Raw genomic sequence first — 26,625 nt, 5'->3', positions numbered from 1 at the left:
TTTTAAGGTTCCCCCTCATCATCTATGGCCAATCTGGACTTCTAGCCCAACAGACTTTTCTGTTACAGGACTGTCACCTGACTTTTGGCCCACCCTATATACCTACTGTCCATTCTCAACAACTGCATTAAAATGTCTCATTGTAATTACGTAGTACTCTCTTCTAACCAGCAGGAGCTGTGGCGGGTCCTGTAATTCACCACTTTTGGAGGAGAGATAGTGTGGCGGACAACTACCTACGCTGTGTTGGTTGATCTTGCATAATGATCTGTACATTCCCACTATCTACACCAAACTCAATTTCGGTCGTAGCTTCGAGCCTACGTTAATAGTAACATAAAACACACACAAATGCTGGTTGAAGCAAATGGTGGATAGTCGCTATGTTCGCTTCGATTAATGGACGAAATTATTAACAACAATGAGGCCAACGAGCGATATATTAAAATAAAAAAAGGCAGATCATTCGAAAATGCAGACTTACCAAAGAAGAGCGAGTAAGATAACAAGAATTTTAGGAATGATATTAAAAAAAGGGATCAAAAGATTGCGATCTTGGCCAATAATTAGTTTTTGTATCAGGGGCCACACAAGTTTTGAACGGTCCCTAATTTTTTTTTTTTTTTTTTTTTTTTTTTTTTTTTTTTTTTTTTTTTTTTTTAACGGAATAAACACATCATACTGAGTTAAGTGATAGTTTGGGCTTTTGATATGTAGTTCTCCAGCTATAAGACCTACAAGAAAACTTTCGACAGAATTATATTGGATCTTTTGATCCGAAAATGTGAAGAAACAGATATGAACATAGGTAGAGCAGACACGACTTATAAAAAGAAAAATTTCAAACCACGAAGACCAAAGTGCAATATACTAAATGTTAAAGAATAAAAGATAAAGTGAAATGGAAGGAATCTTTCAAAAGGCACTATAGAAGCGACGAGCACTTAAGGAACTAGTGAACATTGAAGAAATAAAAGAAGAGACAATAAGAGACTTCATGCTCAGATTCTAGTTCGACCAAGCATTATAAGACCTGAAACATAGAAAATGTATACACGAGATACCAGCAGAAATCATTCACAATACGGAACAGGAATTTTAGGACACGCAGTTTAAATTAACTGATTGTTTGGAGTTTAGTGTCCCTTTCAGTATTGACACAAAATAAGACGTGGGCCTAAGCTGAAGGTGGAATCCAAACCACCGTAATGCGCTCAAGTTTCAACATTCTTCCACTGAGAATCGAACCCAGGATGCCATGCATTCAAAAAGAAGCGCGCTTGCCATCATAGCAGCGGGTAGGACTCTATGTAAATTAATTAATATTTGTGAAGGAAGGAAAATACCTTATACACTTTTAGAAGAGCAAGATAGTGACAATATCAAAAACAACAAATGTTGGGAAATGCGAAAATCACAGAAAGATAAATCACCGATGCTTATCATTATTTTAACAAAGATAAGTTTCAATGGGAGACTGGATCCAAGACAGAGTAAGTACTGCAGAGGGTCAGTTAGGTTTCTGGAAGAACAAAATCTGACAAACAATAGTTAACTTACATAAAGAGCATTGAAAGAAGAAAGAATTCGAGTGTTATAATTCAACTTACGTAACATCTATGGACTTGGGGAAGGCATTTGATAATGTAGAATGGAACAAACTGTACAAAAGTTCTGAAGAAATCAAGTGTACACTATAAAGAGCGACGAATAATATAAAACAGAAGGCAGCAAAGAAATAGGAGAGAAGAAGCAATAATTCAGAGAGGAGCCACGCAAAGATACTCACAATCACCAATTCTGCTAAATCTCTACGTATGAAGAAGGAATCAAGGGCACTGACAGCCTAGAAATAACTGTACATGGGAAGACAATGCACGCACTGTGATTTTCGGATGTTGGAACAAAATTCAACAATCTTTGTGTCCTTTTCTTTTCCTTCCTTCTTTTTTTTTCTTTCTTTTTATTTTCTTGTAGTACGTTCATATTGCTTACTAGTAATACAATGCATGAAACTTTTTCGAAAAAAAATCATCAAATAAAAATTCATACAACGGCATTTTTTAAGAAATTCTTTTAAAACTTCGGTCACATGGTTCATCAGTAATATACGCCATAGCATTCCCTGACACGAGTCATGTGATGTAAACAATTTCTATGGAGGATTATTCTTGTTGAAAATTTTAATTTGGTCAATTTACTTTTTTTTTTCTCTTCGAAAAATGACTACCGGTATATTTATAGAAGAGTAGTTTAATACACCTATTTCGAATACTAGTATATGCAATACAGTATTGCCAGTTATGTTAAATATCTGGCAATCAATGCCCCAATTTCTATTTCTTAAGTTAAAAATCCCCAGCCTTTGTAGAAAAATTTTCTGCAAGTTCCTCCAATAAGTGAAACATGTTATTTTTGTTCAATTTAGACACAAGCGAACCAAATAATTTATTGTAATCAAATGATTGGAAACTTATTACGATTGAACAAGTTCAATAAAAATGGAACCTTAAATCCTTAAACGCAGAATTTTCAATGAATATTAATTCTTAATCAGGTGCCTGTAACTCTGAACAGAAACTTTTCCTGCAAAAAATATAAGTTCTGTTTTACATCCCAGGGCCGCGGTGGCTCAACGGTTCTGCCGTCTCCTAACACTTTCTTTATTCCACAATTTCAATCACATTCATGGTCACAGTCTTTTTTAGCCCACATGGCATAACTGTGGGAAGTAAATCTCAAAGATTTAATTCCATTTTCATTTTGTTTTGTATCACTACTAATAATAATATAAGAAACGCTCTAGAAATTGTCCACTAATTGATAATTGCATTGAAATCATGATTGGTTCAATGCAAGAGGAAACTATATATGTTTTACATGAAAGCCTTATAATTCATATCATCATAGTGAATGATCGCTGGCTATTTTAACAATGACTACACTATCCATTATTTCTATTCAATGATCTAAAGTTCCCCCTTTCAAGTTGGAAGAAGTTAAAATACTTCAATTATAATTAGTATCTCGCCACTACTGAAAACAAATTATTAAAATTCAATTCTTTAAGTATCTAATCAGGGCCTTGTTGCCGCGATTCCTCACAGTTACAGGAATAATGGCACAATAGAGCCGCCATTAATTACGAAGATTCAGAATACAATGAAACACTAATCTGTCATCTCAATTTCTTTATTTTCTAAGACTTTAGACATGAAAAGGATAAACGGATGATACGTCCGCATGCACAGAAGTTAAACATAATAGTCCTATTGTTAAAAAAATAATATATCATGTTGTAAACTGGAAGTTTAATGTTTCTAATTAAAGTACATAGCACATTATTAGTAGTGGTAGTCTTTATTTTAATTTCTGATAGAGCGTTCCCAGTTAGTGGAAAATTAATTAAAAGAATAAAGTTAGCACACATGCCATGGTTTAGGAAATACTCGACATTATACAAAACATTAGTTGAAAGGGAAGAATAGGTTTATCGGAAGTATTTGATCCCCTTCTCTCCCCCTCAGAATACTCATTTCAGTGTAAGTATAATGATATATTTGTAAGATACTCTATTTTTTGCATGAATTTTTGAACTCCCTACCCACTTAGAATACTTCCTTTAATCAAATTTCATGACAAAAATCCAGCTTGAGGTACGTACTATGTTAAAAAAAAAAAATCAAATGGATCATCGTTTTCTCGTGATATGATTACAAACAACAGAAAATGTCTATTTCAATGTGACGAAAAACAGATTTAAAATGTCTCCCTAAAACCCCTTAGAAAGGGAAATTTCAAAAATGCTGGGCACTTGTTGCTTATTTTTAAAGACGAGTTTATAGCGTCTCTCATATTCCTAATTTGAAGGACTCACGAGATACTCTTATTTTCCGCATAAATTTGATCTGCACATACTCCCTTAATCTAAATGGCATGGTAAAAAATTAACTCGATATTGGTACTATGTTCCCAAATTCATTGCGAACTGTTCAGCCATTTTCCCGTGAATGCAATCACAAAAAAGCAATGTCTCTTTCAATGAAGTTTAAAAATATAGAAAATTCCCCTTAAATTAAAAAAAAAAAAAAAAAAAAAAAAACGGTGAGACACTTGTGCATTTACTTGTAATGAGGAGTTTATGTACCAAGTTTCATCTTCCCATTTGACGGGCTCATGAGATACTAAATTTTTCACATATATCATGCCTCTCACTCTCCCTTCCTTACGATATGCATTTTAAACAAATTGACATGACAAAAATCTGGTTTATGGTTAAGTGATAATTACATTCCAAAATTCATTTCAAACGGTTTAAATAGTTTTTCCGTGATTGCATCACCCATAAGATCAGTTTCACTTTTATATATTCAATAAATTAATTGAAGCGAGCGTTAGTGATCGACTAATCGACTCGATTGGCATTTGTGTGTGTGTGTGTGTACGTCCAACTGTTCCACGATAACTTTCGTTACACTTAGCCAATTTTGATGATACTTTGTATGCGTCTTTCTTCCACTTGCAGACAGAAAAAAAAAAAAAATATATATATATATTGTTTGAGACTGCAAACCATCAAGTATAAGACGAGAAGGGGATAAAATTCACTCCATGTTGCAAGTTTATACATGAACATGGAAGATGATTTTTGAATATAACACGTAAAAATTATTCGATTATGGCAAAACTCAGGTATATTTTCTTTATGGTATTGTAAATGCCCCCACAGTTTGGAGTTAAAAATCTCCCTTCATTTCAAGAATGTGTTCCACGATAATTATCTTTTTTAAAAAAAAATCGGTATTGCCGTAATATGTAGCTTATTTTCATTGAGATTTCCTAATCATCCCTTACGCAGGGAGTTAAAATCAATAAAGAATGAAGTAGTGAATATATTTATTCTCCCCCCCCCCCTTCATTTCTTTTAGAATTCCACATTAAATTTTCTAAAATTCATTCAATTCTGATATAATTTAACGTCCCCACTCTTCTTTGACTCTTCCCTGATTTTCTTTGAGTATTCTCAGTAATCCCCTGAGCTTAGGATTAAAATCAGACAAGAATGAGCGGTGAATTCATCCTCCTTATGTGATATGGATTCCTCGTAAGATTTTATATATATGTTTTTTTAAAATATTTTTCGTAAAATATTACGATATTTATGGAACGTGGTGTATACTTTTTTTTGTATGCTTCACATTATTCTCACTACTTTAATTTAAAATCAGTCGAGAGCGAAAAAGTGAACCCTCTCCCCACACAAGGATTTAAAAAATTATATCTTACTATGATAACTTTCGTAAATATTATTCGATTATAACAGAACATGATGTATGTTTATTGAGGTTTTCACATAACTCCCACTCTTGCAGTTGTAGTCAATCAAATGTCAGAACTCACTTACGTCCCCTCTTCCCCTCCCCGACGATTTATATTAAAATTATAAGTTAAATTTCGTAAAAAAATAAAATTCTGTCGAATATAGTTTATTTTTTCTAAGAATTTCCAATCATCTCAGTTCCTTGAAGTTGAAATACGACAATAATATGAAAAAGCATATTCTCCCCAACTTTATATAACATATATACCCGAATATTTATTAAACACATTGATTTTTATTGAGCATCCTGTGTGTTTAGTCGGAGATTTGAGACTTCTTCTATAGTTTCGGCCTGAAATTAGTGAGAGGAAGGACCGTCGCTTCAACAATCCATAGCACCACTAGTTATTAAATAAACATAATAATCCTACTCAACAAATATAAGATTTTATATAAATAATTAATGCTTACTTTTCCTTTTATCAGTCTTATGATCTACTCCGTTGGACTGTGGGCCAGCCACAGCACTTTCACTTTTAGAATTCTCGCTTGCATCAGTATTTGCGACACCATTTCCACTGTCGCCACAGCTGCTACTTTCAGCTGGGGGTTCCGATTTGATTTGTACTCCCCCTTTCTGATCACCATCTTTATTATAGATCCCTTGGCCTCTCCAACCTTTGAATCCATCTGGCTTTTCATATCTAGGTCGCTGCGGCGGTCCAAGTACCCGAGGTCGAAATGGAGGATACGGAGCTGGAATAGGGCTTATCACTGCAGGAAGGGTGTACCTTGCAGGAGGTGGGGGTGGCGGTGGTGGAGCCATGAAAGGGTAGGGTCTTATACCTATTAAAAGAAAAGAAAAGAAACCCAATATTACTAGAATGCTACTGATTACAGATTGGTAACTACAATAAAAATGCAACTTTAGGATACGCACGATTACAAATATTCACTTTGACTATTCTTGGTATATGTATGTTCAGGGCTTGAAAAATCCACTGAACTGCTCGCCAGTGGCGAGTACTTTTTTACATTTGGCGAATAAAGTCCGATCAATCAAAAACGTAATTCAAGAATGAACAGCAGCTATTAGTCTTTTTTTACTATTATTATTTGCAAGACATGCCAATAAACAAAAAAAGAAAAAAAAAGTATTGATATGTTTACTGTGTCCCAAAGTGATTTTTGTTTATTTGTATAAACACTGTGACTGCAAAATGATCTGACTAGTAGATTTTTTGGTTGGCGAGCACTTGCAAGCAAAATTTTTCAAGCCCTGTGTATGTTATGTAGTAATTGACGAAATTTTCAATGCGAACTCTCATCTTCCTCAGCGGCGTTTTCTTAAAATATCTACAACTAACTCATCATACGACATGGCATTCATCGTTGTAATAAAGAAGTATCAAAACAAAAAATTTCTTTTAGTAATAAAAAAAAGACATACAAATACCTCATATTTAAAAGTAGAAGATTAGCACTGCTTATAGCCTCATGGTATTCAAGATATAGTACATGTGCATTATTCAAAAAAGTTTAGAGTATTATCAAAGTAAGTTTCACTGAGGTTCTAACAGTACAACTTTTGTTACTGATAATCTGGAGGGATATGTATATTTTTTTAGTACTAGACCGTTTTTGATTTGTTACTTCCATACAATAATGATGCCATACGATGTGATGAGTAGATGCTTTGAGGAAATACTACTGAGAGAAATTCTCATTGAAAACTTCGGCAATCACTAAATAACAGGCCAAGTATACCAAGATTAGTCCAAGTGACTACAGTGAAATAACTTTTTATTCAAGTAGTATATCCATAATACAACGTGGTTCACCCGTTCTTTGCCTCATGGTAACAAATAGTCCTACCATGTTTTCCAATTGTCAAGTAAACAAAAGAATCAACTGTCATGTAATGGAACTATTTTACTTTACGTTGCAAGATCTGTTCCACTTAAGAATCATTTTATTCCCTTTCTATATTTCATTCGCTGAGTTTGTTGCAGTCTCAATGAACTTCTGGGCAAATTTTATAGAGGAAGATTATGCAACCTAAGGTAAAGTAGTTTCATTATACTAGAACATATTGCGTAAAATGATATGAAATCATTGACGTTTTAAAAAATAACTTATGAATTGCAATTAACTGGTGAATTTGACATGTATTTGAGATCAAGGTTTACGCTTACCTCGTTAAAGAGCAAAATGCAAGGGTACATTCTCAATTAAATTATTTCCATTCTCATACAAAAATAAATAAACAAATAATAAAACTAATAATTGAATTGTTTTACTCGTGAAGTCATATATATATATATATATATATATATATATATATATATATATATATATATATATATATATATATATATATATATATATATATATATATATATATTACCAAAACAAAAATGTACTCTCCAATTAATGTTTTAGCACCTACCGTACAAGTTTGCAATTTGTCGGAATATACGATGTTATTTTTATTTCATTAGAAAATGGCTCACGAGTCAAAAATAGGATATCTGCCTAGACGTCTATTTCGTTTCTTAATTGAGAAATGTCTTATTTTAAGTTCCCCTTCATTTGGAGTAAGACTATATTAATTCTGCCCTTCTATTCTAGTTCTGATACTACGTACGCAAGAAAGTGCTAGTCGCGAACTCTTCTACCAACTTTGATGAGAGAGCAGACTGTCAACTCGTATCCTGAAAAAATAGGCAGTGTTGCGGTTCCAGAATACCGCATTGACCAGTGAGCTTTTACTTTGGCCCATTCTTTCTTCTTCAAACTTACGTAAGGTCAGAGCAAGAGACGGAATGGCTAGGATTTTAAGAGTACCTGAAAAGTACTGTTTCAATGCTCTACGAGTCTACTAGAATTAATATTTTATTTAGTACTTAAATGTTCACTATCAATATATTAATTAATTAACACTTTTAAAGTGCTATATTAAAATCTAAATTAAGGAACCCTAAGATATAGATATTGTGCACGCGAAAAGTTAATGAAGCTCTACAAACTGATTTTACTTTGCTGTATGCCGCAACCTTCTAGTAGTTCTGATGCTAATGAGTTAAACAAAAACGAAAGCAAACGCTTATTTTATTTTTAAATACTATATTTCAGACGACGGCTAATGAATTTCCATAAAATAAGAAATAAGTTTTTTGAAAGCAGTTAGTCCCACTACTGATAAAATGTTGAATTTCTCGCAAGATGCGAATATTGCACTTTTAAACTTAATGAATAAACATATCTTACCATAAATAATGCTTAACTTTACATTTTATTCGTCATCTGCGAAATAACTAATGTATTAATTCTTGAACAGTGAATTGGTGTGCATGCTATTGGGCACCTGTACACGAAAGGTCATAAGAACCAAACAGGAATATGCACGCAAGCGCCAGAATAACATTCACTCCACTCGAAACATATATTTAAATGGAAAATATATGTAAAGATCTAAACAAGATTTACAGAAAGATTCTCAAACCAAATTTCTCTGCATGATATCTAGCGCAGCTAACATGAGTTCGAGTAATTACAGCAACTTGTATTTTGATTGGAATGTTCATTATCAATAATAATTCATTTTAATGTTGCAAGCACAACAGAAATAATGGGGGGAAAAATACTTGGAGCATTACTTAGATTTAGACTGATAAAATACGTATAGAAAGTTGTTTCACGTTAATGTAACAAATTTGATCAGCAGGTAGCAGGACATGTGCAAATAACAAAGCGGTCAATGTATATAGATAATTCTGAAGTGTTGTGTTAAAAGGCATGAAATATAGTTAGAGAATACAGGAAGTGATTGGTCATATGACTCCAAAATTGCAGCCTTTTGGAAGAGCTACATTCATTTGTGCCCTTTCCGACATTGGTTATAGCCAACTAAATAAGTAGTGAATGAATAATATAAAATAAAATAAAATAATATTATTATTTTTGTGTGTCAAAGATAGAAAACAACGTACAGTTAATAACAAGAAAAACGGCCACTCTCGATGATGCTGGGCCTTTTAATAATGAGCACTGTACTTACTGAAGAGCCTGGAGTTACCCTGATATTTCTAAAACGGGAGTCCATGATGCGATGTGAGAACCCATCCACTCATACGGAAATAGCAAAGTTAGCAAACGTTCCCCGCAAGGGTAAATTGCATAACTGCCAGATCTGCAACTTGTAAGGATGTATAAGACCCGAGTTTAAATGTATCATGAAGCGGACGACGAACAGTCAAAAGCTGAGCGAACTCCAACTTGCAAGAAACCACTGAAAATTTAGTTACTCTACACGAAGCACAGATTTATTAGGATGTGATCAAAAGAGGAGCATCTATTACCCTGAACGTGATTCCACAGATTGCTCTGACTAGGTACGTAAATGTCCTGAGTTTTCCACGTCGTTTTACGGTTGTTGATGGTTACTGCACTAACAGAAAATTTTCTATACGCAGAATGGAGGAAAAAAAAAACTGATAATAAAACTTTCTATCTAAAGAATATTTTGAAGCCATTTTACCGCGATATTATACGTATTTCGTCCCAGTATAGCAGCGACACATCTCTCGTTGACACTCACATGGATCAAGTGTCCAGTCATAGGCAAAGTCAACAACCATGGAACGGATGGCACGGAAATTCATTCAATCTCTTACAGATATTGCTGTGAAATTTTCGGTGTTGAAACGAGCTTTGGACGTCAGCGGCCGCGCACACTCGATGCTCTTTGGAAAGTGTACCAGATTCTTCAACGCGGCTTCTTCAGTGGAAACTTAAATACACGGTAGTAGGTGCCAGGTAGCTTTCACATCGAGCGCAATCGCTGGTGGTGTTGCGTACTTCTTAAGGATATGGATGGCAACTTTGTCACTACTACTTACAAGCTCCTTCTTATACTATATATTATACTATATATATATATATACATCAGTACCTGTAAAAAAGAAAATTTTAAAAAAGCAGATCAAAAGGTCTCCCAGGTTTGACGCATATGCTTTAAACTAAACTTTAAATCCAATAGATGGTTCATAAACAACTAGAAGAGGAATCGTCCTACTGCTTCTAGAAAAAAAAAAAAAAATAGTCCACGAAAGGTTAATACCGTACTAAATTAAAAAGTTCACAAAATTATAACTGTAAAAAACTAAGAACCACAGGGATTGGCTACTATGAAGTACAATGGTGAGAGTATAATCTCGCTATTTTTCTTAATAAACGTTTAAATGCATTTTTTAACTGACTAACTGATATGCTCGTTCTTCGCACGGGGAGAATAAGGTTTATGGAAAATATTTGAAAGTAAAGAAATAAGTGAAATAAATAAGAAAGAGCAACGCCTTTGCCGTTGCCCATGACAATATGAAATACATAAATAACGAAGATTTCAGCCCCAGATGACACTCTCCTTGTTTAAATTTGAGTTTAAATTTCATCGGAAGTGTCATCAATCAACTTAGCAATCACGAAAAATATGGATTTCACATTCATATCAACAGTTTTCGATTATTTTTTCATGTCCCTTTTTCCCCCACCCCTAGGGAAGATAATGGGGGCTCAATTTGATCTTAAATGGCACCTTGAGTGTAACTATGCATCTCAGCGACCCCATAGACTATGGACTCGATACTAATATCGGTTGTTTTACATGTCCCTCTTCCCATCCTCTTAGGGATATCATACCGCAACAGTATTTCTTTTCAGATTATGTCATATCTGTACCAAGGTTTACTGAAATTGATCCAAGCGGTTCAGGGTTATGCTGGATCATACTCACATACATTTCTATACATATTCATTTACGACCCCTTGCCTCCCATAAAACGGGAACTTAAAAAACTCTACAACACAGGTTTGCTTACGTATTTAAAATAAAGAATTTATATACCAAGTTTCATCTTCCTAAGTCGATAGAATCATGAGGAAATATATATATGCCAGATTTCATCTTGAGATAATCAATTTTTTGCAAAATTTCGGCCCCACTTGCTCCCTCTTCCGACACACATTTTAATAAAGTAATGTGTTTATAACGTAATCTAGGTAATACGTATGTAGTAAAAATAATCAAAATCGTTGTAGCGCTATAGAGGAGTTCGCGGCCAAACATCGTTACATTCATTTTCATATATATATACTGTTGAAGTTTGTAAGAGAAGGAGTGGAAGTCTGAGGAAGACACAGTTATTGTGTTGAAACTGTTACGTGATACTGTTTTTTTTTTTTTTTTTTAACACATTATCACATAGCCTTGTTCAGTGTGTTATTGTGTATTAGAAAATATCTACACACACTTCCACAGAAGGTGAAAAAACATGATAAAGAAGAAACCTGACAGGTTGGAAGAGACATACAATAATGTTCAAATACAAATTATTATTTTATAATAGGCAAATTCAATGCAACATTAGGAAGAGGGAAGAATCTGGTTGGAGTAGCAGAAACTGTACAAAAAATAATGCAACGGCCCTCATGGTTTTGTTATTATCAACATAAATCATTCAAACTTTGTATAGTGACGAATAAGGCTTCCTTGTGCAGGTACTACAGCATTTTACCTTTCACTGCAGGTAAATAAACATAAATAATATGCTGCCACAGGGTTTTCTGGTGAAGAAGAACTGTGGTCTAGCTGAAATTAATAGGGGACTGGAAAAGCTGTATAGAGAGGAAACGCTCGACAAGAGCAATGAACAGTAGTGAAGACAAACCACGTAGTGGGAAATAACTGTGAACACTGAAGCAAACCTTCTGAGACTTGATGAATTGAGTCAAGGGGACAGATAAGTAACGATCCGAGAGTTGACTGTGGTCATAATACTATAAGAATAATGGCTGGTAAATTAAGGTATCATAAAGCGTGCATAAAATGAGTCTCCGAACAGATAACACCTGATTTAAAGTGGAGATGGGTGGAAATCTGCTCTGAACTTCTCCATGCATTTAAAGCCTTTCAAGACATTTTTCGCCAATATGGTGATGGGGGATGAAACATGAGCTTATGTGTATGATCCAGAAAGTAAAACTCAATCCTTGGAAAAATGACAACTTCTCCAAGGCCTAAGAAATTCAAGTCAAGGATCTGCACAAAATATTATTATTATTATTTATAGAGGGGAATTATTATTATTAGCATTTTAGAGCAAAGATGTACTTTGGACAGTGAGCGGTACATTGTGACTCTTAGGAAATTTAAAGCAGCCATTAGGTAGAAGAGACAAGGCAAAAATCTTTCGTATATCCATCTACACTAGTTTCGCGACGATGTAGGCCATCTCAAAATTTTGCTGATCAGTGGTGACTTATCCACCATACAGCCCGGATTTGCAAACTCTGACTTCCATCTGTCTTTTCCTACTAAGTACAATCTTCGGGGGAATCGATTCGGAGACGTAGATGAGATGAAAGTGATCATAAAGAAGTGGCTGAAGGAGCACACACCACAATTTTAGCAAACGGGGTTTTAGAATTGGGTTCAAAGTTGCCGCATTTGGATCACTGTGAATGAGAACTATATCACTGTGAATGAGAACTATGTTAAGTAGTATCATTTTCTTCAAACAGCCTTACTCTATAACAATGCAAAATTTGAATGATAATGTTGCATTACTTTCCGCACAGCTCTTGTACATAAGAGAAATGAAAACAGATACTTTTGGAACACTTTACAACAAGAATTAGGTAATTCACTTACGAACGTGAAGATACCTAGAACAAACGAACTGAATCAGATTGGACGTCCTACATCACTCAATGATCTGACAGGTTTTATATCGAATATTGATAATGCTTTTACTTATTTAAGCACCCTTATTGTTAATTTTCACCGCAAACTTTTTAGCGATCTGCTTGTCGCTTTCTTTAGAACGACTTCTTTAACCCGTTCGCTGCCACCTTGATTTCAATACTCCAACCCAATGTGCCACCTACACTTTTTTTTTTTTTTTGCATTAACCCTCATAATATGATGTGCATATCTGATTTTGGAGGCTGGTTTGCCAAATAAAAAAATGGCGGGAAAATGACGCCATTTGGCGTCACTTGCACATGACACAGTCTTTGGAGTATGAATATGCCACTTGACGCCAAATGGTGTCATGAGCATGTATTGTTTACTAGTACTTTCATATTTATTTGTTATATATTTTACGTGTTTCATTTATTTATTTACTTAACACTGATCGCTGTGCTTTCACTCTGCTCCTAACATAACCTAATAGAGGAGAGTCAGCGCTCTATTATTTTATCTCTGCAGATGTCGAGTAGCATATGTTCACTTCCTTTATTTAGAATATAGTAAACTAACCTAATCTGGCTGTGTAAATTCAATCTGATCCAACCTAATCCAACCTGACTAATCTAAACTAATGCGCTAACCTATTAGTATACCATATACTACGCTGGAAAACTAACATCAGAAAATGAGCATATGCAATACCAGTATCTTAAATGTTGTTTCTAAAGTTCAACTGAATTACACAGTAGTTGTTCAAAATGCACACTACAGAAAATAACCAGGTCAACACTGTGTGCCACAAGTGTATAAATACTCTATACATGTGTGTACCACTTTACAAAGAATGTCTACAATGAGAACTACCTCTTGGCGCCATATGGCGTCAAGTGGCAGCGAATGAGTTGAAGAATTTTACGAGAATCTGAAGGTTTTAGACTTTACAAAGGAAATATTGCGATAAAAAACGCCTCCAATGTATCGATTCTAGGTATGGCTTTCATAGTTATAAAGAGCATCACAAAATCCATTTATTAACTTTAGCTCACCAACAGAGATATCTCATTTCTCTCATTCAAATCTGGAAATAAAGCTCATACATTTATCAACGCACTCTCCGATAAATAATGATAAGAAAAACCCTACAAAGATAGACGAGTTTTGTGATACTCTCGAAGACACAAAAATTCCGCAACATCACACAAAAATTCTGGTTGGCGACAATGCCCAGGTAGGTACGGAGAGCAGATATAGGAAAGAGTGGAAGAGCACCCGGGATACAAAAGGATGAACAACAAAGAACAAAACAACATGGGTATTTCCTAACACGATGCTGGGGGAGTTCAATCTCAACCAGGCTGCAATAACGGCCAGAAATCGAAAGGAAATCCTGAACGTTAAGGCAAGGAAAAGCCTAAACATTGACAAGGATCATTACCTCTCGGAGATTAAAGTAAGACTCAAGCCAAACAGGCCAAAGCCGACAGCCAACAAGATACCCACAATTAATGCAGAAACTTTGAAATAGAACAAGATAGTACAGCGAAAACTTGTCTCAATTGGGAGAGAACAGAGTGTCAATGACCACAACAGCCAAAGGCTTGGGAAATTCTGCAAGGAAATGAAAATACAGATAGTGGAGTTAAAAGTGTGACGAAGCCCTCGACAGAAGACTACAGGTCTGGAAAAAGGTTGTATTCCAAGACTCAAGAAAATGGGAAGATTTCGAGGACGGAAGGAAGGAAGAAGGCAGCCAAGTTTATAAAAGAGAAACCATGAAAGAAACAAGATGGAAGAAGATTTTCCCTACCGGGATATCAGCCACCAAGTCTGTGTTTCAAATGGGAGGACGGTAGTCTAACGACGAACGAAGGAAAGTTGTCAACTTTTGGTTAACTATTTGAAAACACTGTTAAACTGCGAAAAGCCTATGGAAAGACTAGATACTCAAAATTTATCCCACGAAAACTCAGAATCCAAACCAACCCTGGAAGAAATCAAGCGTATAATCAACGTGATTAAAAATAATAAAGCATCAAGTGAAAACAGCATTATTATTCACGAAAATGTGGAAAACGGAAAAGATTCCGAAAGACTGAAATGTGCCCTCATACACTCACTTCACAAGAACGGCAACCGAACAGACATCGATAACTACAGAGGAATATCTCTACTTCCAATCACATTCAATATACTTTCCAAAGCCCTGCTGAAAATACTCAAAGAACAAGAAGACTATCTCATCAGTGAATACCAAGCTGGTTGTCGAGAAAGGGGGTCGTGACTACAACGATTATTCAACCTCAAAAGCATTCTAAAAGCACGAGCTCTGAGAAACCAGAACACCGCAGTAGTATTTGTAGACTTCAAGAAAGCGTATGGCTTGATCTACAGGCAACTTTAATTTAATATCCTGGAGGAGTTTGGAATTGATTAATAATAATAATAATAATAATAATAATAATAATAATAATAATAATAATAATAATAATAATAATAAAAATAAATACTTAAGCGACACCATTTCAAAAATCAAATTCTTCAGAAAAATCTTTGATCATTCTAGAATAAAAACAAGAGTAAGACAATGGGATGGCTTATTACAAATTTCCTTTAAGATTGTTTAGGAGGAAGATTTAGAAGTGGAAGGAATAAGGGAAACACATCTCGGGACAAAGGTCTGAACCTAGAAATTAAATGTTTGGCTTCGTTGATGATCTTACTCTTTTAGCTAAATACCGAAAATATGCCCAAAAAATGCTGAATAGTTTGCCTGAAATCGCTGAGAAAAATGGGTTGTCTCCTACGAGAAGACTGAGTACGTGGAATACAGACGCCAAGGAGAGACACCTGAAGATGAAGCATGGAAATATCACGATAACAGAGAAATTCAAGTATTTGGGAGAATAGATAAACCCAACGGACTGGGCACAAGCAAACAGGGCAAAAGCTAGAAAATTGGATCTGGCCTTCATGTTAACTCAGAACAGGCACAACAAATGAATAACATCCTACAAGAAGTTTAGACACTGCAGCTCAGTAATAAAAGGAGTGGTTCTCTATGCCTCTGAGTGTCTGACGCGAAATAAAATAGGAAACTGCAGGAACTAAAAATTAAGATTTAAAAAAAAAAAAAATGGAGAGGAAAATTCTAGGACCACAAAATACTGGTGGAACTTGGAAGAAAAGAAAGAACGAAGATCTTTATAGGTACATTGAAAAGATCACTATCACAATAGACAAGTGAAAATGAAATTATACGAAATCTTATGAGAATAGACCAGAACCGATTGACGAAGAAGATTTTCAAGTGCATCACAAGATTGAAGATCACACAACGAAATGGATAGAAGAGGTCAGAAAAGACGTAGTGCAGAGCAGACTTACAGTGGATGTGATCCATAACAGGACCGAGTTTAGAAGAGTTAACATCATGAAGACATCTAAGGAGAAACTGCATGAAAATAGGGCCAAACTAGTAATTTCCGAGGAGCAGAGAATGGCCAAGTGCGAAAGAATGAAGAGAAAAGGAAAAGATTGACTAAAAAGTCCTAGGTTCTGTGTGGTCCATAGCTGGTCAAATTCAGAAGGAATAAAATGTCTTTGTGCATGCAACGAGCAAATTTGTATGGAGGTGGTAGAAAAGGAAGAGTCAGTAGTCCGTATCATGTTAGCTGAAACGGACATCACATAGGGAGTATATCTGGTAATTCGTTTGATTAGTATATATTCACTTCTGTTTTACTTTAAGTTAAGCTCATTTATTTTGTATAATTACCAGATTTGTTTCGATCGAATCTTACTACTTTTTAATGGCCAGTATGTAGAAAAACGGTTCGTGAGCGCAAATCATGGTACACCTGATGTACGATTTCGCCAACAGTACGCGGACATAGTGCATCGCAGTTTAATTTACTACCATTGAGTAATAAATGCCCTATTTCAACCTCCTCTCAAGCTTTTGTGAGACTCTCGAAGACATAAGATCCAAAATTCCGCAACACCATAAAAATTCTAGTTGGCGACAATATACACATAGGTACGGAGAGCAGGGTATAGGATGAATTAATTTGCATATACGGAAATATCACCAAGCCATATATTTCAAGTGTTAATTTTATCTAGTTGTATAAGACCATACAAACTAAGAACAGCCTAGAATAGCTGTACACACTCGTCGTTGTCGGGTACTAATTCAGAGCCTACATAAAAAGAGAGGATGACTAATATCTATTTCAATGCTCGAGTATTTATTCTCTGCTGTTATGTAAACCTGCAGAACAAAGAAATACTGTTGGGTGCATATATGCAAGGCGTTCTTTGAAATAACCCGAGAATAAACGTGCACAAATCTTGGCCTTTCCGACCCTTCCTTCCGTACCAAAAATTGATAAAACGGTTCCGTGCACAATTAGAACTGGTAAAGATCTATATCTGTCTAACAAATTTGGTGGATCTAGTGGCTCCTGACTCCTACCACTGAGACAAGAAAAAAAGTTCTCTTCAACTTTCTGCTATCGGACATAGTTTCAGATCTACAAGGTGACGAAAGCGTGGGAAAATGACTTTCGGACACCAATAGTTCGGAAACTATCCAACATAAAGAGGGCGGGTAAAAAATTCACTGAAGAAGTCATACCTGCTCTATTGAATTTTGCATGTTTCACAATCCTACCGTGCACGCGCAAGGGATTCCCCAAAGGAACGTAGGGAGTCCCGGAAAATCTGCCAAATGAAACTTGGTCTAAATGGATATGAATTGATAGGCTTTCTACCAGGTAACAATAATTCATTTGTATTAAGTCGATATCTGGAACAAATACAAAAATGGCAGACACCTTCATGTCCGTTGTGTGGGGTTGCATAATTGCCAGGTACGGATGCTGGCCAACAGTGACGTTCTGAGTATTAAGTATAGCGAATTTGTACTCAAATGCTCTAGAAAGACATTTGGAGTGTCGGTAGAGCATAACAGATGAAGCAGGGTGATCACATGTGTGGAAACACTTAACGAAAAATGCCCAGAAATGCACTCATACTCAGTAAACGTGAGTTCAAAGCGTCGGAAATGAAAGGATTAGCGTCAAGAACATGAAAGACATTGCCAATTCACCAATAATATTCCCTCAAACCAATGCAATATGATGTGCACGGTTGCATACCAATAAGGATGCAACAACTGAGGCCAAGTTCAAATTGTGCCATTGGACTCACAAAGAAACTGGGTAAACTAAATGAATGTCACTAGTGGGATCGCATGATCGATATTGAAATGTGACCAATGTGTGTGTTGATATCAACATGTAGCTAATGAACAAATATCAACATGTCCCTCTACTGCTGGGACATCGTCCCACGTGCGAAAAATAGCAAAATAACTACTCGGGTCTTGAATCTGAGGCCGTGGGCTCCCAGTACGATTGGAAACTGCGACCACGCGAGCAAAAGCGAGTGTTCTAGCCCTGAGGTTCGAAGGAGCCTCACTTTCTCTGTATTCATTTCTTTGAGGAGTACCCACCTTGTTTGGCAAGCCCTCTTGTACAACCTCCCGACATACTTGTGTGTTTCATTTTGTTACTCCTACTGCACAGTTGTAAACAATCAGAGCTTTAAGACGTTTCTTCCTATTTTCATGTCGTTTTATTTTCCATGTGTATGGTGTTCCAGCTTTAGTGTTAAATGTGCCAAATCGGTTCATTTTCGTCTTTGTTTTGGCATGTGCACTGTGTGTAAGATACAAATTTCTGGAGGTATTTTCCTATATTTCGAGTACGTCATATGTCTCAGAAGACGTGGGACATGATACAAGTTTGTTATTTTCACGCTCCATCAGAATTTGAACCATGCGTTAAGAGATTTCTTTTCACATGTGTCGACTGTGGGACAATGTCCCAAACAAAGAGGGACATTGATACAATCGTGTTCTGGTTACGTTCTACCAAAAGGTGCACCAGATGTAATAGCAGAATGTACAACGTTATTTTCCTAGTTTTCGCACGTGAGACGGTGTACCAGCAGTAGTGCGACATGTTGATATTTGTCCATTAGCTACATGTTGATATCAACACACACATTGGTCACATTTCAATATCGATCATGCGATCCCACTAGTGACATTCATTTAGTTTACCCAGTTTCTTTGTGAGTCCAATGGCACAATTTGAACTTGGCCTCAGTTGTTGCATCCGTATTGGTATACAATCGTGCACATCATATTGCATTGGTTTGAGGGAGTATTATTGGTGAATTGGCAATGGCTTTCATGTTCTTGACGCTAATCCTTACATTTCCGACGCTTTGAACTCACGCTTACTGAGTATGAGTGCATTTCTGGGCATTTTTCGTTAAGTGTTTCCACACATGTGATCACCCTGCTTCATCTGTTATGCTCTACCGACACTCCAAATGTCTTTCTAGAGCATTTGAGTACAAATTCGCTATACTTAATACTCAGAACGTCACTGTTGGCCAGCATCCGTACCTGGCAATTATGCAACCACACACAACGGGCATGAAGGTGTCTGCCATTTTTGTATTTGTTCCAGATATCGACTTAATACAAATGAATTATTGTTACCTGGTAGAAAGCCTATCAATTCATATCCATTTAGACCAAGTTTCATTTGGCAGATTTTCCAGGACTCCCTACGTTCCTTTGGGGAATCCCTTGCGCGTGCACGGTAGGATTGTGAAACATGCAAAATTCAATAGAACAGATATGACTTCTTCAGTGAATCTTTTACTCGCCCTCTTTATGTTGGATAGTTTCCGAACTATTGGCGTCCGGCATGCCGAACTCGCGACCCTCTATTCATCCCAGAAAGTAACAAAAAATATGTAATTTACTTAATTATAAAATTGTATCGACATTACTGAACGAACTGTACCGAAAGTAGCAGGCCATTTATAGATCGAATTAATATAAATTCATTGTTCTAAAAATAAAGTTCAGTGATTTGAATATACTAGAATTTTACAAAAAGTTGTCTGTGTAGTTCCCAAAAACTCGCAAATTTGCATCTTACTTGACTTCCATATTCGGTAGTAGGATCAGTGTGAACAATTTTTCTTCCTTACGGAAAGTTCCCGAAAGATCGAGGCTAACATACATTCATCTGACATATGTTCTGAAACTCGCTAATGACAGCGGCAAAGAAAGTATAGGTGGAAACTTCCTATCTACTTATTACTCACATTTTCTTACTTTTAAAAGTACTACAGTATCAGATAAGATTTTATGTATTTCCTCACTCTTTAAATACAACATTAAGTATGAAAACGGTTTTTGTTTTTTGCGGCCCGCAGTATGTACACTGATGACTATTTGGCCCACCTTTGGACCCGTCAATGTGTAAGACTCAGTAACGAGTCTACCATAAAAGCCAATAGTAACACGAAACATGAAAACAAAGTGACAAAAGCACAAGGGTAAAATTAAAAACACAATGGGAAATTCAATTGCCTTATACCGGGGCTACGTAGCAAGGATAAAGGGCCGCTGTTGAGACCTAAGAAAAGGAAGTTGCGCCCACGATAGTTAAGTGGTTGAACGCCAGGGTGGATTGATTTAAATCACGATTTTAATCAAGATTTAAATCGCTTGATTTTTTAAATAAAAATCGTTGATTTAAATCAAAATCCGAAATAAATCAATTTAAAGTGAAAATAAGTAAAATCCCGTATCTGTTCTGTTATTTTGATTATGGAAGATAATAATCATAATAGAATGAGACTCAAATGTATGTAAGCAAAGTATGAAAACAACTATCATGCAGAGGATGATTAGGGAAAATCCCGCTTTGAACGGGTAACGGGCGAATCCTGCTTTCTTCTCTTCGTAACATACGGTTTTTAAAATCGTTAACTATTCCAACGGGGAAATCACCATGGACATTTAAGGCGAAAATTCTCTTGTGTCCACGTCTATTTGTTTCTATATAACAGGAGCGCATTTAGAGGGGTTCGATCTCCTCTCCTAAAAAAAATAAAATAAAACTAAGCGAAATTTATGTACTAAATACATAGAAGTTCCTCGGGATCATAATGGGGTAAATTTTGGATGTGTTAAAATATCGAATAATACTTTTGATAAAGTGAATACTTTCAAACATCTAGGATCAATATTAACAGATGAAAATCTTATTCACGAATAAATTAAATGTCGACTAAAAGCGGGGAATTCGTGTTATTCAGTTCAAAATCTCTTGTCGCGAATTTTGTCGAGGAATTTGAAGCTTAAAATATATCAAACGACAATCATGCCTGTTGCTCTGTATGGTTGCGAAACATGGTCGTTTACTATGAGGGAAGACCATAGACTGAAAGTATTTGAGAACAAGATCTTGAAACGAATATTCGGACTCAAGATTGATGAGAATGGGGAATAACGGAAACTTCATAACGAGGAACTGCATAATTTATACGGTTTACCAAACATTGTTAAGGTCATCAAGTCTAGGAGATTCAGGTAAGCAGGTCATGTAGCCAGGATGGAAGGAAGTAGTAACGCTTTCAAAGTCTTAACTGGAAAACCAACCGGAAAAAGATCATTAGGAAGACCTAGGCGCAGTTGGGAGGACTATATTAAGATGCATCTCGCAGAAATAGGAATACAAAGTAGAAACTGGATCCAATTGGCTAAGGATAGAAGTCAATGAATAGCTTTTGTAAACGTGGCATTGAACCTCCGGGTTCAATAGGCCATAGAGTTAGTTACTTAAATAAAAAAAATCAACAAAAATGATTTTTTTTAATCATGATTTTTTTCACCCTGTTGAACGCTAACCTTTTCCGCGTGGTGTGTCTGGTTCGATCCCAGCTCGGAAATAAATTCCGTTAATTCCCGCCAACTTATAAAACACATGTTAGGTTAGGTAAGTATAATTTAGATTAGGGTGTGTTCAGTTTATCATGATGTAAGCAATCGTGGAATTTTACCTTCTAGCTCGCGTCAAGGGGGCTTCGTGGTAGACAATAACAAGTGTGTTGATTTTATACTGGGTTCTATCGTTTCTACCCACTTTCTTCATTCCATCATTATAATTCACTTCATTATTACCGATTTCCTTAGCCTGGTGCATCAGAAATGGTTAAGATGCCGAAGATTTAGGGGGCCCACCTATTGAAGTCTATCCGACTCAGAATATCTTGGGCGAGTCCAAACATTGTGCTACAGCGTATGTATTTTTCTCTTATGCAAGATTACATGACAGCTATATTAGGTTAAGTGCTGGAGAGTAGGTCCAGAAATATGAAAAATACGTAAAATTTACAAGAAAAAAATAGTGAATCCGTTAAACAAGTTTAATGTGTTATTTTGAAATATTTAGATCTGCGTCTAGTTATTATTATTTTAAGTGGAGGCATGCTGATTGCTGACATCAAACGTTAGGGTGTATTGAGGCAGTTCCATGTGACAGATATAACATTTCGATTTTTAGTTTTATCATAACATATGTTGCTAGGAACAAGAGTTATTACGTTTCGTGGAGAGGCATGGTATACTGAAATTGAGCAGAAAATGTGATAAAGCCTTAAAAATAAATAAACAGTTACCGTACATATATAAATGTGATCATCGTAGTGATGGTGTGAACGTTACTGCAGTGAGTCTATTATGAAAGCAACAAACCAAATAGAAATTAATCAAGCGTTCTTCTTAGCGACATCCTAGTATACACGCATACCCACCAACGCTGACGCGCCTCAGGTCAAGTAGCATTCGTGCTTTTTAGTAGCTACCTAGAAAAGTTTTTTTTCTGCTGTAGTTTTTATTGCATGTGTCCGGATGCAGTATTTATTCGCGAAGCGATAATGTATTTCTAAAGGGCTTTTATTCCGAACTTGGTCGTCCGCCTGGTTTTCAATAAAAGGCGTAACAACTGCGAAAACTTAAAACCCATCAGTTTTTAGGACCGCTTTAAAAGGGTATAATAGAGCAAGGTAGAGTAGAGTAGAGAAAGGTAAGGATAAGTAGGGTAGGGCGTGTTAGCTTAGGGTTAGGAAAGTTTTGACACATTTTGTTAAAATTTATAGTGTAATTTCTCGTCTCTGCGTAAGGATACCAACTGGAGTGTCTGAACACCTGCAGCTATGTTTAGAATACAAATACTCGTTACTTTCCCATAATCTAGCCATGCAGTAATCTTGCACGAAGTAATTCCCTCCGCGGCATTTATTCCAAGTTGGTCATCCGCCTGGTTTTCGACAAAAAGCGTAATATTTGACAAAAATTTAAGAATAATAATTTTTAAGGGCGCTTTAAAAGGTTATAATAGAGTAGGGAAGGGTAGAGTGGAGTTCAATAGGGATAAGTAGGGTAGGGTATGGTCGGGTTAGGTTAGGATTAAGGAATATTGAACCCATTTTGTTAAAGATAATAGACTGTAATTTCTCGTCTCTGCATAAGGATCCCAACTACAGTGTCTTTGTACACCTGTAGCCATGTTTAGAATAAAAATGATCGTTAATTTCCTACAATCCAATCATGCGGTAACCTTGTGCGAAGTAGTTCCCTCTGTTTGCCAAATAGTTACATGATTATAACTAATTACAACTTAGGAAATAAACACAACTTCCGCTCTCCTTATAGCTATATTATCAAGCATATAAACAAGCAAATTATTCCGGTAAATTTTCAAAATATTGCTAGAAATGGACGACCAACTAGGGAACTTAACCCGAAAACAATACCGTACTGAAATCTGAATATGTTGGACTTACTCTGCGGACCTGATCTGATGATATATTTACTATAACAACAGGTACGGCGACTGCCTAAGACAGTTGGCATTACTACATACGCCATAATCTCCATGGGACGGTTCTAGAACACAGGTCCCCCCATAAAGGTTAGTAGCTAGGTTGGCTCCTTTCTGTACCAAAGTTTAATATTTAATTCACATAGTACCACCGAGCGAGCGTTTCCGAGTGAAGATGTGTTAAAGCAATGCAGGGCACGTTGGTTTCTGTCTTTATTACAGCTAAATGGAAAGCAGGATCTGTGTTCTAGAACCCTACTCTTCTGTACTAGATCTGCATTCGGCAAGTCTTTACTTTAGGCAAGGCAGTGACAATAACCGATTCATCTGAACGGGCTCCCTCAGTTACAGTTCCCAAGAACGAAAGACAGAAAATAACGTGCCCTGCGGGGCTCTAACCCGCCTTCACTCGCTAGCGCTCGCTTGGCAATACTATATATATTAGGAACGGCACCGACATTAGCGACGAATATCCATGTGAATAAGGAAAAACAAAGAATCAGTGACAACCCGTGAATAATATTAACAGTGACAGCATATCACTGCCTTGCCCAAAGTAGTTACCCTGCGCGGCATTCAAACAATGGTATTCTGCGATATTTTCTTTTATATTGCTACTTTACTGTAAGTTACTTACTTAGGGCCAGGCGTATGCTTAAAATCGATTTTGTATATCAATTCTTACATAAATATTACATCTCTTGGAAATTTAACACGTAAGGAAATACCAAAAAAGTTCCTTTAATATCAACTTTTCCTTCCGAGTTATTGGAGTTTACCTACAAAATTTCCATTTTTATGCTGGGGTATTCTCAACTTGCGCCAATATTCTGTGTAAAATATATCGCTTCATCGTATGTTTATAGTTTTTCTTACACTAACTACATGAACCATTGTTAGCTATATTTTTAAGTACAATACATTGGTAAGCTTTTTACTCCCTGAGTGTGAGGAGTATAACTATGGTATTATTTACGGATTATTTAAGTGTTGAAAGCATTTTTGACAGAACTCACCTGGCATTCTGGCAGCCATTCTTTAGATCTATATGTTTCGATTAATAATACACCCTCGACTCACTCTTACAGTCGGTACAACTTATAAATTATTATCTCATTCAAAAACAAATCCGGCATCCAATACAACCCACTCGAGCAGTTCTTTAGACACCAGATGAAACACAAGAGCCAGCTAGTGAATGAAGTTGACAAATATCGTCAACAGATGACAGCATTAATAATACCATTATAGAGACCCTAGGTGTTATATTTGTTTTTAGAAGGGTCTGTGATTCAACTTCCAATCATTCTGAAATTGTAGTAGCTATTCACTGTACTTCTAAAAATATAGAGGATTCAATATAATACAAAAAGGAGTTATTTTAAGCTAATAATAACTAGGAAAGTAACCCTAGTTACGCCTTAGGGGTTATTCACATCAACCACCAAAACAATCACCGTCTGACGTTTGCAAAATATCAGTTACAGTAGTGGCGACTCTTGAGGGAGATCAAATCAGTAGAAAAAAATACAACGTTGTAGCTACGAATTTAGGGAAAGAAACTTACCTAATGCTCGATGAGTTTTCTATTTATTTTGTGTAGTTTTCACTTACATCATAAAAGGGCTCTGCCGGCAAAAAGCGATGATTAAAAAAAGAAAATTGCTACTTTAATGAGATGAATCGCCATAACTTAATCTATTGTATCACTAATCTTTCTATTCTCTCTCTCTCTCTCTCTCTCTCTCTCTCTCTCTCTCTCTCTCTCTCTCTCTCTCTCGGAACTCGAAAATTATCTTATTTTTTGTTTAATAGTAAAAACTAAATTTTTGAGTTTTACGTCCCACGTTTATGCCGGCTAGGCTAAAGAAGACTGTGATGATGAGAAATGAATGAAATGGTGGAATGAAGAAAGTGGGAGAAAACGGAAGAACCCAGAGGAAACTCACGCACACGGTGTTTGTCCAACACAAAGTTCACTTGGATAAAAAAAAAAAAAAAAAAAAAAAGTAGTGTTCGAAAACCCATTACAAGTGTCGTTCCAAAATGTGTTCGAAGACTTCAAGCATAAAGAAATTAGATGATGATTTGTTTCTCTATCAGGTAGTTTCAGTGCTTTGAGAATAAAAAGAATTATGTGTTATTTGAAATAAAAAGTAAGGTGTTCGTTAATTTGTTTAAGTGTAGCGACTTTTTTTGAAGGACCAAGAATATGCGACATTGACATACAGTTTAAGGTGGAATCCAAACCACGGCTGTATCTAGCGGAGGTAGGGGCAACTGCCCTTTCCCCAATAAGTTCACAATGTTAGAGGAAGACCCATTCCAAAGTAAAATTTTCTTATTCCATACGATACGACAGGAACATGAATGTATAAATGAAGCATGGGAAAAAGTTTACCACATCACAAAAAATAATATATTAAATGAAATGAAAATTTGAATTGGGTTGGCTCAGTAAAATGTCTAGTATTAGGGCCAGGAACCATAAGAGAAGGTAGCCCAAAACTGTCCTTTGGACCATAAGCATCAAATTATATTGTTAACAGTCGTATACAAAGAGCTGTTATTGCGTGGTAAGGGGGAAAGAGCTATGTGATGATGTGTAATGTGATGTAGTAGGGTAGAGTGGGGTTACATACAGAAAATGGCAAATTAAGGAGGGTGTCATGTGACGTCAGAGGATGGGTGTTCAGAGCTCCCACATATGTGTAGAGTAGAGCATTCTGCTGCTTGGTGTTGAGAAGACACTGCTATAATAGCGTTCTCTCTTACTTTATTAGCTAAACTTAATA

At 36.0% G+C, this 26,625-nt stretch overlaps 1 protein-coding gene across 1 annotated transcript in view; it reads right to left on the bottom strand.

Moving 5' to 3' along the window:
* LOC145671151 (zinc finger matrin-type protein 3-like) overlaps positions 1 to 25,260 on the bottom strand; it is a 73,944-nt gene extending 48,684 nt beyond the window's left edge. The window contains exons 1-2 of the mRNA XM_081739975.1: positions 24,847 to 25,260; positions 5,792 to 6,166 (exon numbers count right to left, since the gene is read on the bottom strand). Coding sequence (XP_081596101.1) covers positions 5,792 to 6,166; positions 24,847 to 24,865 — 394 coding nt within the window. The 5' untranslated portion in view covers positions 24,866 to 25,260. The remainder of the gene's footprint in view (positions 1 to 5,791; positions 6,167 to 24,846) is intronic.
* Positions 25,261 to 26,625: the final 1,365 nt, after the last annotated feature.

The sequence above is a fragment of the Thermobia domestica genome, chromosome 15 (genome assembly GCF_964235325.1).
Source record: "Thermobia domestica chromosome 15, izTheDome1.hap1.1, whole genome shotgun sequence".
Classification (NCBI taxonomy): Eukaryota; Metazoa; Arthropoda; class Insecta; order Zygentoma; family Lepismatidae; genus Thermobia; species Thermobia domestica.
The sequence above is the reverse complement of the archived record's forward strand: the minus strand, read 5'-3'. Positions and strand labels throughout refer to the sequence as shown.